At 39.1% G+C, this 15,771-nt stretch overlaps 1 protein-coding gene across 3 annotated transcripts in view; it reads left to right on the forward strand.

The window, feature by feature from the left end:
* Window positions 1-235: 235 nt before the first annotated feature.
* The window catches only part of OS9 (OS9 endoplasmic reticulum lectin), a 46,692-nt gene continuing 31,156 nt past the window's right edge, over window positions 236-15,771 (forward strand). For all 3 annotated transcript variants that reach the window (XM_063427611.1, XM_063427625.1, XM_063427618.1), the window contains exons 1-2: window positions 236-425; window positions 12,579-12,752. In XM_063427611.1, coding sequence (XP_063283681.1) covers window positions 273-425; window positions 12,579-12,752 — 327 coding nt within the window. In that variant the 5' untranslated portion in view covers window positions 236-272. The remainder of the gene's footprint in view (window positions 426-12,578; window positions 12,753-15,771) is intronic.

Consider the following 15,771-nt stretch of genomic DNA (forward strand, 5'->3'; position numbering starts at 1 on the left):
GTATTTACCAATAGGATTAGAATATTTTCCTCACACACTTTTGCTCTGCGGTTTGGAAGAGTGGGTGGGTCTTCAGATAAGGAAGTGAATTTCATGAGGAAGACAACGAGAAGCGGCTACTTGGACCAATCAACTTACAATGTGTGAGTGTACCACCCTATCAGCATTCAGCCTGTCAGTGTAGTGTCCAATCAGCGAGCGTAGGTGGGCGTGGTTAGTCGCTGAGTGACTTTAGACAGGAAGGTGCATGTTGATGGGTAAAGGCTGCAAAGATGGCGGTGTGTGTGCGCTTTGGGTTTAGTTTGACTGTGTCAGTCGTGCTCTTTGCTGTCACTTCAGCCTCTCTGGGCTTCCTCAACCTGGAGGAGCTGACAGAGATGAAGTACGGGATAGAGATCCTGTCAGAGCCGGTTATTAAAGGGCAGGTAAGTGAGACTTACTGGAACAGCTGTTCGCTTATGGCACCAGTATCGTCATCGGATGCTGCACCTGAAACCTGTATTGCCTTAAATTAGCTTCATATTAATATGTGAGTCTGGCTTTATACATATTACGAAACTGGGCATACCATCGATGGAAGAATAATATAAATATAAAAAATTTGGGGCTTGACTAACTTGCATTGAATCTAGGAGCCAGCTAAAATAGTTAGGAGCCAGGTGTTGTTGTTTTTTTTTTTTTTTTTTAATAAATATAAACAAAGCTTAACCCCTTAAGGCCCAAACGTCTGGAACAAAAGGGAATCATGACATGTCACACATGTCATGTGTCCTTAAGGGGTTAAAGGGACACTCCAGGCACCCAGACCACTTCTGCCCATTGGAGTGATCTGGGTGCCAACTCCACCTTAACCCTGCAAGTGTTGTTATTGCAGTTTTTCATAAACTGCAATAATTACCTTGCAGGGTTAACTCCTCATCTAGTGGCTGTCTACTAGACATCGCTGGACGTCCTCACGCTATGTAAGGACCTCCAGCGTTGCTGAAATCCCCATAGGAAAGCATTTTTAAACGCTTTCCTTTGGGGAGGTATAATGCGTGTGCGCATCATTGCCGTGCATGCGCATTAGGTCTACCCCGCTGGCGGCCGCGCATGCTCAATGTCTCCCCTGCTGGATGATGTCTGTGGAGGAGGAGCGTGTGTGGACCCTGAATCAGCGCCAAGGGATATTGGCACTGGATACAGGTAAGTCACTGAAGGAGTTTTAACCCCTTCAGTAACTTGGGATGGGGGTGGGAGGGAGAAGGGACCTGCCTGGAGAGTCCCTTTAATTTTCAGTAACTATAATAAAGCTTTTTTTTTTTTTAAAGGGACACTATAGTCACCATAACCACTACAGGTTAATGTAGTGGTTCTGGTGTCTATAGATTTTCCCTGCAGGCTTTTCAATGTAAACATTGCTCTTTCAGGGAAAAGGCAATGTTTGTGTTTACATTGCTGCCTGGTAACAGCTTTAGTAACAGACACTCAGACAGCCACTAAACGTGCTTCCTAGGCCAGTGCTGCACTACGCTCGGCATGGAGGTGCCGAACATTCCCCCATAGAGATGCATTGATTGATGCAGCGTGGCATTTTGCTGCATATGCCCAATAGCCTCCCAATGCTTTCGTATAGGATTGGCTGAGATCATCAAGATTGATTATCTCAGCCATGGAGCAGGGCCAGCTACGGCGGGAAAAGGTTTGTAAAAACAACTTCTTTCCCATGCGATCAACGGGGGGACCAGTCACCTAAGCAGACATATTCACTGAAACACACATTCTCACATACTCAAGTTAATATTTGTTTTACTTTAAGTCCACCCAGCCTCGCTACATTAGTGAGAATGCAGTCAAACTGAAGAGGGGGATGTAACAAGAGAACAAAAGTGGAAACCACCCAGAGTATGTATAGTGAACAAAATACAAAAGGACAACCTGATATAGGTCAAATATCCTCAAATGGAATCTGTGTAAGAATAGAAAGCACTTTCATAGCGTAAAAAAGTTAATCCAAGTAGTGTTTAAAGTGAGATTAGAAATACACTCACAAACAAACGAATATTCAGGCCTTTCACCCTCTCAGGGGTAGTGTGATGAGCAAAGAAGTCCTCCGACACGATATATGTGGATGTAAAAAATGCAATATAGTGAAGATTGTTTATAAATATATAAATTCACATTTATTCATTGCACTTACAAATTAGCAGCATAAAACAGGCATCTCTCCATACATATATGGAACTCCTGGTGATGATAATCGAGTATCCACAGTCCAGAGGCAGGGAGAAGATACAGCATTCAAATAAAAATAAATAAAAAAATAAATAAAAACAAATATAAGTACATTAGAAGTAGAGTTATCCAACGCGTTTCGTCCTATTTGGATGTCGGACTTCTTCAGGGATAGTTGTGGATCCACTTCTAAGGGTTTTTATACCCATCAGCATCATCTTCTTAATCCGATACACATGTGAACAAACATACGTTTCACTGTGGAACGCAGAAATCCAGCGTGGAATGCAGAGAGCTTGTCAAACAGTTCCGGGTTGTAGTGCGCATGCGCGTGAAAATCGCGCATGCGTCAACTAAAAAGACCATTGCCTGTAGGGGACAAAAGGCATAGAAAGGCGAAAAACGCCTGAGAACAAAACCGATCATGTTTTGCTACAGATTTTAATAGAGTGGGAGAATTCCCAATAATATTACAGCAAATATTTTATAGATATGTCTCCACATCCCAGTATGAATACACATATCTATACATAGGCACAAAATTAACTCCATAATGTAAATTATACATATATATACACACAACCATATGCAAGTGTAAGTTTATAGAAAAGAAAGGGATTAAAGTCCAATTAATATGGATCAAATTAAGGGCATGTAGCCCCATTTATAAAATATTGGTGTGCAGAAATATTAAATTATAAACTTATTATGCGTGAAATAGAGAGTTAGACTCAATTAAAGGGTCATGTATACCCATAATATATTATTGATGTGTATGGAACTATAAGTGTCAATTGAGTAAGTTAAAGAACTTCCTACAAATGAGTTGGGAAATAGAACTATAATAAGGGATAAAATAAAAATTAAGTATAAAAATAAAGAATATACAAGTTGAGAGGAGTTAAACTCAATTGAAGGGTCATGTGTACCCATCATATATTATTTTATATGGAACTATAGGTGTCAATTGAATTGATTAAAAAACTTCCTATAAATGGATTGAGAAATTGAACCATAGTAAGGGGTCGAAAAATTTTTTTTTATATAAAAGAATATATATATAAAAATATAATAACAAAATTATTATATACCATACACTTACATATAGGTTATATATACATATGTAAACAAAGAAAAACCGTGGCATCCAATTACAGAGACTATGACAGCAAAGAGAACCTTTTAGAAGATGATTAGATGAGACCCTGTAGATCTATTTCTTGGTTGAGCCCCATATTCAAGGTATTTAAATTAAAAATCCACCAGGCCTCCTTCCTAATTAATTCCTGTAGTTTATCACCCCCTCTCCATCCTAGTTGGACCGAGTCTATTCCATAAACTTGCAGAGTGTTCCAGGTGAATGAGGGGCAGGAATTGCAGTGTCTTGGTACACTATGGTCAATTTTATTTTTGCGTATGTTGTTATGGTGTTCCAATGTTCTGGTGTGTAACTTTCTGGATGTACGTCCGACATATTGGGCACCACAGCCGCATTGCAATAAATAGATTACAAAAGTAGAAGAACAGTGGATATAGTTTTTTATTTTATATGTTTTTTTCGTGTATGTGCCAGTGAAATCTTGGATTTTCCTTTTGAGGTGTGTGCAAGTAGAACAATGGCCACAGCTGTAAAACCCTTGTACTTGGGTCTTGGAAAGGTTATTGTAAGAAGGAGTGATAGGTAATGGACTGGGTGCCAATTTGTTTTTTAAATTGCTGGATTTTTTGTAGATTACTGTGGGAAAGTCTGGTAACACATCTTTTAAGATCTCATCTCTCTTTAAGATGTACCAGTGCTTCCTGAGGATTTTTTCTACCTGTCTAGCTTGGGAATTATATTGAGTAACAAACGCAAATTCAAATTTGCTAATGGTATCTTTTTTATTGCTGTTATTTTTTCCCTTATCTGTATTATCACTTTTCTCCTTATTTTTGTTTTTCCATCTGAATCTATTTTTTATTTTTTGCTCAGCTGTTAATAGTTCTAGACCCTCTTCACTTTTGTTAGTCAGTAACAATGATCTGTCAAAATTTAGTATTTCAGATTTCGATGTCTCCATTTTTTTCACATTATACCCTTTGTCAGTGTATCTTTGTTGTACAATCTTAGACTGTTCTAGGAACATATGGTCGTCTGTGCAGTTCCTTCTGAGCCGGGTGAATTGGCTCTTAGGAATGTTAGAGAGCCATGGAGGATAATGAGTACTGGAGTTATCAATGGCTGTATTACAGTCTGTGGGTTTAAAATACGTCTTGGTTTTTAGTTTATTGTGTTCTACATATATAGTTAAATCCAAGAAATTAATACTGGAGTTACTGGATATCGAAGTGAATTTTAAATTATATTCGTTGTCATTTACTTGACCCAAAAATAAATCCAAGTCTTCTGTGGACCCATCCCAGATAATCAGGACATCATCGATGAAGCGCCGCTACAGGACCAAACCCCCCCCACCAGGGTCCGCCAACTTGATGTGTTGGCGCTCCCAATGGGACACATACAAGTTGGCAAAACTGGGGGCGAATTTTGTTCCCATGGCGACGCCACACCGCTGAAGAAAAAACTGACCATTGAACCAGAAGAAGGTTCAGGAGGGATCAGGAGGATTACCGGAAAGGCAATCAAAGAAATTGGCCCAGGCAAAAACTTGAACAGGGGCACTCTAGATACTCGTATAAAAATCAATTCAACTCTAGATCTCAAGACTCCCATCCAAAAAGATTAGACACTAGACGTTTTTCCAACTCTAATTCCAATTTCAACTCATTTTCTAAGCCTCCATTTAGAAAAAACTCGCATGAGAATACCAATTCTACACAGTATCAAAAATACCCCACACGAACAACAGGTAGTTATTCTCCCAATTACTCCAGATATTCTAAAAACAACCAGGAAGTTTTTTTAGGCAAGGAGCCAAACCAAAAACTAAATCCAACTCCGCTTTCCATACACACCCAAAACAGATTCCAGCACTTAAAATCTCCCATAAAGAAAAGACCACACCTGGAGGTGGAGGAGGAGGACCCTCCACTCCACCTCTCACACAGACAAAATTAAACCAATTTGTAGGTATTTTTAATCTTTCTGACGTATCTCTTTCACCACAAGAACTGTCATTATTAAAGAAAGGCTTGAATTTTGCCCCGTCTTCCAATTGTAATCCCTTCAACCTTTTTCTAGATAACCAGAAATTCCTAAGGAAATTAACATTAAAGAGATTCTTTAAAAGTAAGGAAATGAACTTGATCAAGTCAGAACCATGTCCAAGTAATATCCCACTAGACTCAAATACAGAGAATGAGGCACTTGATACGGAATTGAAAATCATACATACCTCTTTAAAACCCAAATCAAATTTTTTTCCATGGGCAGCTAAGGGGAAATTCCTGGAGGTATTTAATGACCTGGTACAGGAGGATTTAAATAAAATTGTGGACAGTAAATTCAAACCCAATCTTACCAAAAAAGAAAAGCTAGCTCTAACCACACTTACAGAAAATCACAATCTGGTTATAAAAGAAGCTGACAAGGGAGGGGGGATTGTTATTATGAATAAAACTTATTATTTACAGGAAGCCTATAATATTTTACATGACGTTAACACTTATCAAATTTTGGACAAAAATCCTTCTTCTGAATTTTTGGCAGAATTACATACATTATTGACCACTGGTTTAAACAATAACATTATAAACCAGGATGAGTTCAAATACATCTTTAATCCAAATTGCAAAGTGGCAGTTTTTTATTTTTTGCCAAAAATTCACAAGAATACTCAAAAACCCCCAGGACGTCCCATTATAAGTGGAATCAATTCCTTGTCATGCAAATTATCAGAATATGTGGATTTATTTTTACAGCCATATGTCCCATTACATGATACTTTTATTAAAGACACCAGGCATATTCTGCAAGATTTGCAATCTATGGAGTGGAAGTCCTCCTACATTCTAGCGACAGCAGATATCACAGCCCTATACTCTAACATACCCCACGTGAAAGGTATTACTTGCATTCAAGATGCCCTCAGATCTCCACAAGTTTTAGAGGATGCCCAGATTGAGTTTCTGGTGAGCTGTATTCAGTTCGTACTCGCCAAAAACTTCTTCTGGTTCAATGGTCAGTTTTTTCTTCAGCGGTGTGGCGTCGCCATGGGAACAAAATTCGCCCCCAGTTTTGCCAACTTGTATGTGTCCCATTGGGAGCGCCAACACATCAAGTTGGCGGACCCTGGTGGGGGGGGTTTGGTCCTGTGGCGGCGCTTCATCGATGATGTCCTGATTATCTGGGATGGGTCCACAGAAGACTTGGATTTATTTTTGGGTCAAGTAAATGACAACGAATATAATTTAAAATTCACTTCGATATCCAGTAACTCCAGTATTAATTTCTTGGATTTAACTATATATGTAGAACACAATAAACTAAAAACCAAGACGTATTTTAAACCCACAGACTGTAATACAGCCATTGATAACTCCAGTACTCATTATCCTCCATGGCTCTCTAACATTCCTAAGAGCCAATTCACCCGGCTCAGAAGGAACTGCACAGACGACCATATGTTCCTAGAACAGTCTAAGATTGTACAACAAAGATACACTGACAAAGGGTATAATGTGAAAAAAATGGAGACATCGAAATCTGAAATACTAAATTTTGACAGATCATTGTTACTGACTAACAAAAGTGAAGAGGGTCTAGAACTATTAACAGCTGAGCAAAAAATAAAAAATAGATTCAGATGGAAAAACAAAAATAAGGAGAAAAGTGATAATACAGATAAGGGAAAAAATAACAGCAATAAAAAAGATACCATTAGCAAATTTGAATTTGCGTTTGTTACTCAATATAATTCCCAAGCTAGACAGGTAGAAAAAATCCTCAGGAAGCACTGGTACATCTTAAAGAGAGATGAGATCTTAAAAGATGTGTTACCAGACTTTCCCACAGTAATCTACAAAAAATCCAGCAATTTAAAAAACAAATTGGCACCCAGTCTATTACCTATCACTCCTTCTTACAATAACCTTTCCAAGACCCAAGTACAAGGGTTTTACAGCTGTGGCCATTGTTCTACTTGCACACACCTCAAAAGGAAAATCCAAGATTTCACTGGCACATACACGAAAAAAACATATAAAATAAAAAACTATATCCACTGTTCTTCTACTTTTGTAATCTATTTATTGCAATGCGGCTGTGGTGCCCAATATGTCGGACGTACATCCAGAAAGTTACACACCAGAACATTGGAACACCATAACAACATACGCAAAAATAAAATTGACCATAGTGTACCAAGACACTGCAATTCCTGCCCCTCATTCACCTGGAACACTCTGCAAGTTTATGGAATAGACTCGGTCCAACTAGGATGGAGAGGGGGTGATAAACTACAGGAATTAATTAGGAAGGAGGCCTGGTGGATTTTTAATTTAAATACCTTGAATATGGGGCTCAACCAAGAAATAGATCTACAGGGTCTCATCTAATCATCTTCTAAAAGGTTCTCTTTGCTGTCATAGTCTCTGTAATTGGATGCCACGGTTTTTCTTTGTTTACATATGTATATATAACCTATATGTAAGTGTATGGTATATAATAATTTTGTTATTATATTTTTATATATATATTCTTTTATATAAAAAAAAAAATTTCGACCCCTTACTATGGTTCAATTTCTCAATCCATTTATAGGAAGTTTTTTAATCAATTCAATTGACACCTATAGTTCCATATAAAATAATATATGATGGGTACACATGACCCTTCAATTGAGTTTAACTCCTCTCAACTTGTATATTCTTTATTTTTATACTTAATTTTTATTTTATCCCTTATTATAGTTCTATTTCCCAACTCATTTGTAGGAAGTTCTTTAACTTACTCAATTGACACTTATAGTTCCATACACATCAATAATATATTATGGGTATACATGACCCTTTAATTGAGTCTAACTCTCTATTTCACGCATAATAAGTTTATAATTTAATATTTCTGCACACCAATATTTTATAAATGGGGCTACATGCCCTTAATTTGATCCATATTAATTGGACTTTAATCCCTTTCTTTTCTATAAACTTACACTTGCATATGGTTGTGTGTATATATATGTATAATTTACATTATGGAGTTAATTTTGTGCCTATGTATAGATATGTGTATTCATACTGGGATGTGGAGACATATCTATAAAATATTTGCTGTAATATTATTGGGAATTCTCCCACTCTATTAAAATCTGTAGCAAAACATGATCGGTTTTGTTCTCAGGCGTTTTTCGCCTTTCTATGCCTTTTGTCCCCTACAGGCAATGGTCTTTTTAGTTGACGCATGCGCGATTTTCGCGCGCATGCGCACTACAACCCGGAACTGTTTGACAAGCTCTCTGCATTCCACGCTGGATTTCTGCGTTCCACAGTGAAACGTATGTTTGTTCACATGTGTATCGGATTAAGAAGATGATGCTGATGGGTATAAAAAACCCTTAGAAGTGGATCCACAACTATCCCTGAAGAAGTCCGACATCCAAATAGGACGAAACGCGTTGGATAACTCTACTTCTAATGTACTTATATTTGTTTTTATTTTTTTTTATTTATTTTTATTTGAATGCTGTATCTTCTCCCTGCCTCTGGACTGTGGATACTCGATTATCATCACCAGGAGTTCCATATATGTATGGAGAGATGCCTGTTTTATGCTGCTAATTTGTAAGTGCAATGAATAAATGTGAATTTATATATTTATAAACAATCTTCACTATATTGCATTTTTTACATCCACATATATCGTGTCGGAGGACTTCTTTGCTCATCACACTACCCCTGAGAGGGTGAAAGGCCTGAATATTCGTTTGTTTGTGAGTGTATTTCTAATCTCACTTTAAACACTACTTGGATTAACTTTTTTACGCTATGAAAGTGCTTTCTATTCTTACACAGATTCCATTTGAGGATATTTGACCTATATCAGGTTGTCCTTTTGTATTTTGTTCACTATACATACTCTGGGTGGTTTCCACTTTTGTTCTCTTGTTACATATTTCCACAGGTGGTTGTGAAGTTCACCTGAAACCATCTCAGTATATGTGTATTTTCCTAGTGTATATACTTTATTTCTTTGTTTCATGAAGAGGGGGATGGCAGTATTTTAGGTTCCTGTTTTTAGGATATCAAAAACTCCAAACCATAATTGGCAGTGCTATAGCATACCTTTTTAATAGGAACAGAAGTTGAGAAGCTCACTACCAAGCTGCGGCCAATAAATAGCAAGTCAGTCTCATATTCACTCTGTGTTAGATAATGTTAAATGCTTGATTTGCTGTGCATTCTTTGTAAATACACATTTGAGTAGAAATTCAATTGTGTCTCATTTTGCTACCATAAGGTATGCATACAATGCTATTCTGAATGCAGTGCCAAAATGTATTTTTTTTTTTGTTTGTTTGTTTTTTTTGCCAGGTGCACTTCATAAAGTTCCACATTTAAATGAAAGTGTTGATGCATATACCACAATGTTTCATTTCATTATTATTTTTTTTAAATTATAGCTAAAATGATTTTAACATCTGAAAGGGACTTTCTTAGCACCAAAAAACCTTCATTTTGTCTCATAGATGCTGTTGTTTTTTTTTTTTTTTTTTGGGGGGGGGGTTCAGACTGTGTAAAACGTTGCATTTCTGAGAACAGACAATGTTTACCTATATCTGAAACCACCCTTTTAGTGGCTTTCAGACGGCTAACATTTATAGACTCTTCCTAATTTGAAAAAAAAAAAAAAAAAAGGAAGGATTCTGTGCTTGGCATCATTACACACTACATGGAGACCCAAAACATGTCCATTGCTTTCATAGAGAAGCACTGAACAGATTTACTGTTTCTCTGTGACAGTAATTTTTAACATCCAGATGTTCCTTTGTTATATTATTAGATAAACCAATGGCACAGTAGTATCTCAAAGTTACTATTTTACAGTTTTTCCAATCCATATATCTGCTATGTCTAGTTTAGATATTTGATTATTTTAATTTAGTAGAATGTGCTATGTTCTATATTCTGTTTCCAGCAAATCCACTGCACACTGAACATTTGTGAGTAAATCATTTTAACAAATTGCTTACTCTGCTGAACTTTGAGATCTTAAGGTGATGCTTTAGGCTCTATAACAATTTAATTGTATTAAACTAAAAGAATATCATGGAACTTTCATTGGAGTTTGGGCTTAGGGCTGGATTTACCATCTCTGATGCCCCAAGACCATTTTCCTCAATGTGCCATAGTCTTATGTATGAAGCTTGGTGTATGTGATTGGATTAATGTAACTAGTTTTGGGTATGACTGTATGGTAATTGTGACTAGGTGGTTGGAGGCAAAAAGTGGCGCAGGGGGGAGGGGGGGAGTTAGGTGAAATATAATGTGGCCAAGTGTGTGAAACTGACCGGGTGAATAAATATAACTGGAAGGTGAGATGGGATTATATGACTGGGTTTCTCAGGGAACATAATCTGATATTAGTATGTGACTAGCAATATGTATGTAGGGTTATATTTGACTGGAGCTTTAGTGAGTGTGAATGAAAGGTGTAGAGTTCTAGTGTATGAATATAGCGTTGTCTTTACAGAGTGCCAGTGTTTGCATGCAGAAGGGGAAAGAGCTATTCTTTCTCACCTGTGCACTCATGATGTTTCACCAAAGTTAAAGAGACCAGCATTGCCACTCCTGGGTGCCACCTTGAGGCTATGATCTTGGTGGCCTTATTGGAAATCGAGCTCCTACTTGCGGTATGACTAAGGCAGCGGTTACATACTTCCTTCTAGCCATACTAATTCAATCCAGCAATGGTCATTGTGATAAGCTGTAAACATTCAGCTGATACTCTCAGCTAATTACAGCCACTCATTGCTGCTCAGGCTAATGCTTCATCATCATCCTAAGCAGTACAGAGGGTAATAGCTGCTGGCGATTCACATTTACCATTAAAAACAGTTTACTGCTGAATAGAAGGCTGGAACCAGTGGGCATCTGAAACTGTAATCACTTCAGTGTGGTAAAGCCGGTATTTCATCTAGTGTCCCTTTAAGTCATAATATTTTCGAGTGACGTAGGTGGATTTTGTGTGTCTGCTTGCCTGTCCCCTTTCCCCTCCTTCTTGAATGAACACTCTGGGCACAATTTGAGATGAGGTTATGATGCCAGAGAATCCCTGGCACTGGCTAACCTTTAGCGTTAAATTATTCTTGTTCCAGCTTTGGATCTCTCTGCCCCTTTGTCTTTCTGCTTGCTGAAATGCTTTAAAATTGAAATATATAGGGCTACTGTGGGCAAGTGGATGGACCGTGATATCTGGCATTGGAACAAAGTGCCCAAACTAGACCTTTTGATTTTTAAGGATACACCTACCTCTAATGTTCTATTTGTTCGTTTTTTTTTTGTTTTTTTTTTAATCTAACCTAAACAATAATTGTATTAAAATCTGAAAGTTAATGGATGAATAATAAGCATTTAAAAAAAGCTAGTTAGTTGTCACATATGTTTAACATGCATTTGTTCCAGTGATTTTAATAATAAATGCACATTCTAGCAGCTTATGAATATTCTTTAAAAAAACAAACAAACAAACAAGAAAAGCAGAGAACCCGACAGATTGACTAGTGCTAGTAGTTGATGATAAAAGAAATGTGGACTAGTCCCATATGAATAGGATGGTCCTGCCTTGTGGTAAATTGACCCATGCATAAAGGTAGTTCAGTATATGTAATGGCCATCTGTACAGTATAACTAAAGAGGACATTGAGTGACACTATTATCCTGTCCAAAGGAAAGAAACTAGCACTGTATGTGAGTAATACAATGGAACAATTAATGAAGAACCTCACTCAGGCTTTTAATAAATTAATGAAGGTCTTTGTCATAATTTTAAAATAGTCACTGCACCTTCATCGGGGGACCTGGAGTATTTAGGCAAGTAGACTCATATGCTATTCCAGATTTATTATTTTTGTAAATTTTAACATTAATTGTTAGAGTGCTGCAGCAATTGGTTTTTGGTTATGTTTATTTTTTTTCTTACAAGACCTACAAAAAGGTTTTGAAAATTGTCATTAAAGAATTTCACAAGACTTTATCTTAGAAATAGTTTTCAAAAGCATCAGCGATAAAAATGCATTTGTTGGAAAATACTATGCAATGAAACATTACTCCAGGTCTTAATGTAATATAACACTTAAAGGAACACGAAAGCACCATAACTACTACTGCATTTCTCTGTGAGGGGACTTCCATTATTTGTGTGTGAATTTATACTATATATTGCATTTATGTTCTACATTATGCCTATCTTTTTGTGAATATAGAGCAAGTCTGACAACATAGTGACAATCTCCTCCAAATACAAGCAGAATTATGAATGCAAGCTTCCAGCTATTGCTGTGAAATTCCACCAAGACAAAGATGAAGAGCAGGCATACTTGGGACTTGGCATATCTGATCTACTCAAGCCCATGGAGGCAGCACCATGTCTCATCAAGGTAACTTTTCAACACTGGACCCTAAATAACTTTTTTATCTTTGCAGCATTTTACATAAAGAATTTACTTTAAGAAAAATACACTATATATGCTTTTTATTAGCATTGACATTAATATTCAATGCTAAATACTAAAGGGTTTTGGCTTTTTCAGTACCAATGATGGCATGTTTGCTTGTCATGCTTCTTGTCTAGCAGGGTTGTCTCTTTTTATGGTGTAGTGTGCATTCATTATTTTTAATGGCAGTTCTTGCTTTTTGTATCCCATGTCACACATCTTTCAAATATGTTGTTTCAGGAACACTGCACTCAATATAACAAACTTCATCTTATTTCTGTTGTTGTAGTTCCTGTTCCCCTTGAACTGGCTTTTTTTTTTTTTTTTTTTTTTTTTTTTTTTATAATTTGAGGGTTTGGAAGCACAGTTAAAGTTATGCCTCCAAGCACTCTGGATAGAAGAGCTTGTGCTATTACCCTAGTAGTGCAGTCACAGCTTGCCTTATTTCATTCAATGATTCTCTATGACAAGAGACTCATACAACCATTGTGGCAAGCACCTGTAAGAGAATTTATATTGTAGCGGAGCTCCCTGTACCCTGGCTGGGTACCTCCGCCAAGGCCCACTTCCTAGCTGGAACAGGAAAAAAACCTCAGCGCTTCTGCCCCAGTCACTGTGGCTTGTCCTGGGAGCTCTAGTCCTTACAAGGACTTTCCCCGCTGAGTCCTCCATAAGCTGGAACAAGGTACTGAGCAGTGACTAAAGCCCTTTCCCTCCCAGTTACTAGACGACACATAGTTCTGGGAGTATAAGAGAGACCTTTTATGCACAGACCCCAGCAGGGGGTCTCCATTGTATTCAGCACAAGCCCCTCAAATGAATCTCTGGACTTGGGAGATATTTGCGTTAAAGACCGGTAAGCTAGTTATCGCCCAGAAACAGAGAGCCAAAAACATAAAATAACCCCACAAATGGGGGCGGGACCTGACTGCCATGCCGGGCAGATGTGTCTTGCATGAGCTCCGGACTTTTAGGCACTAAATTGAAGTTTTATGTCTACAAACTCGACGAAAAAGCAACTCATTACGACATCAAACCTCTTTAGCTGTGCCCGAGCTCAATATAAGTGACAGTAACTTACCTTGTGCAGACACGCTCCCAGAGAGCAGATTCTGCGGCCTGGTGTCCCCTGGAGAAGCGGACGATCCAGTAAGCGGCTGAAATCGCCTTCCGGAGACCCATTTTCCCCACATCTGGACTGGTGGGAGATATCCTGGTCCAGGAGGCATCCCTGCTGAGACAGGCCTCACTGTACTGTGACCTCCCAAGGTAGAAGGCACAGCGACCTACCCAAGATGGCAGACGTCATGTGCGCAGCACCGCCCAGCATTACGGCCTCGCAAGCAACAACGCTAGACAAAATGCGGACTTCTGGGCTAAATTAAACTGCCGACTGCAAGCACCTGCCTCGCAGAATCCGGGCATTAACACCACACAAGCGGACCCTGAGCACTCTGCCCCCTCCAGTGGTTCTGGCTCCAGGTCATCGGCCCCTCAACAACCACCCTCCTGCCGCAAAAATCATGAAAGATTCAGTGGGTCTACCGGCACTCACGCAGAGAGGCAGATAAGAAGGTGCGCCAGGATTTTGACCACCCACTGTCTGAGTACACAGCAGCACTCCTGCCACCCGGACGAGAAAAGCAGCCACCCGATGCTGGGCAAGATAACGCACCACTACCGTAAGCTCTCCCCGCTCTTTCCCACCTGGTGAAGGGACACAGATGGCACCCAACGGGCTCAAAGGCCAGCTGAACTTTCCTACACATGCTCCACAGTTGCTGCTGACCGGAATCGGATGACCGCAGTGCTGAGCCCACAACCTGAGAAGCCTCCTGGTGGTGGCGGATGCTGCACAACGAGATACACCTGATATTAGAGATGTCATATAATGCTTAAACCATTTGTTTTACTACATATCCTGATGTTTCTCTCTGTTTTCCTTTCTGACTTTTACCTGCCTATAAGCTTTCTCTCTTACTGGGTTTTTCAGAATACAGCAGGGAGCCTTCATATAAAGCCCTAATTGATTACCATTGATCACTCTTACACTTAGCACACAAGCTAAGTGTAATTAATTCAGTTTCTCCTCTGACTCTCTTTGTTCTTACGTATTCAATCAGAATGTGATGTTATAACCTGACCTTAATTCTCACATAATTTAAAATTGTGCTGTCAATTAGTATACTAATGTTCACACTTGTTTTTTCTGAGACTTGTTTATAGCTGTTGTGGCTTTACAAGCGTGATGTTATTTCCAGTACAAAAAATAAAATAAAAAAATCCAAAAAACACACATCCTGATCTGAGCGCCCAAGTTCTTCAAATAGCGCTCAGATCCATGCAGTGTATGAGAAACGCCACCATGTTAAAGTTCTGACTGGCCGCACATGTGGTCCTATTCCGTTTTGATGCTTTGCTGGTCAACTTTTGGGAGCTCCTGCGGCCGCAATTCAGGGTGCTGCATTTGTTCCCCTTAGTCTCAGGCACCTTCCCTCCAAAAAAGCGCTCTCCAGGCGTATTTCATAAGTGGTTCAAAACCGCAAATCAAGTTGTCCGGGAACCACACTTATCACCTCATGCCCAGCTCGCTTGCGTGCCTCTCAGTAATGTCATGCTCCGGCATCATTGCGGTGCGCAGGGGAGCTGAGCAGGAAAAGCTCAGGGGAGAGTGCTCCCTCACCGCCAGCCTCCATCCCATGCAGATGCCAGCCTCTGGGATGGGGCCCAATGTGGGCAGCCGGCCAGCTCCTTGGTCCCTACAGGAAAAGTGGCTGACAAGGCACCTGCCAGGGCGTTTCAGGGGGGCTGCAAAAAAAGCCACCCCCCTCAAAGTGCCGTCCAAGGCAAATGCCTTGTCAGCCTCGCGCTGCCCATGAGCTATACACTAAAACTGCTTCATTAAGTTAAAGTTGTTTTCCTGACTATAGTGTTTCTTTAATATTAGTTTTATTAGTGTTCT

The sequence above is a fragment of the Pelobates fuscus genome, chromosome 1 (genome assembly GCF_036172605.1).
Source record: "Pelobates fuscus isolate aPelFus1 chromosome 1, aPelFus1.pri, whole genome shotgun sequence".
Classification (NCBI taxonomy): Eukaryota; Metazoa; Chordata; class Amphibia; order Anura; family Pelobatidae; genus Pelobates; species Pelobates fuscus.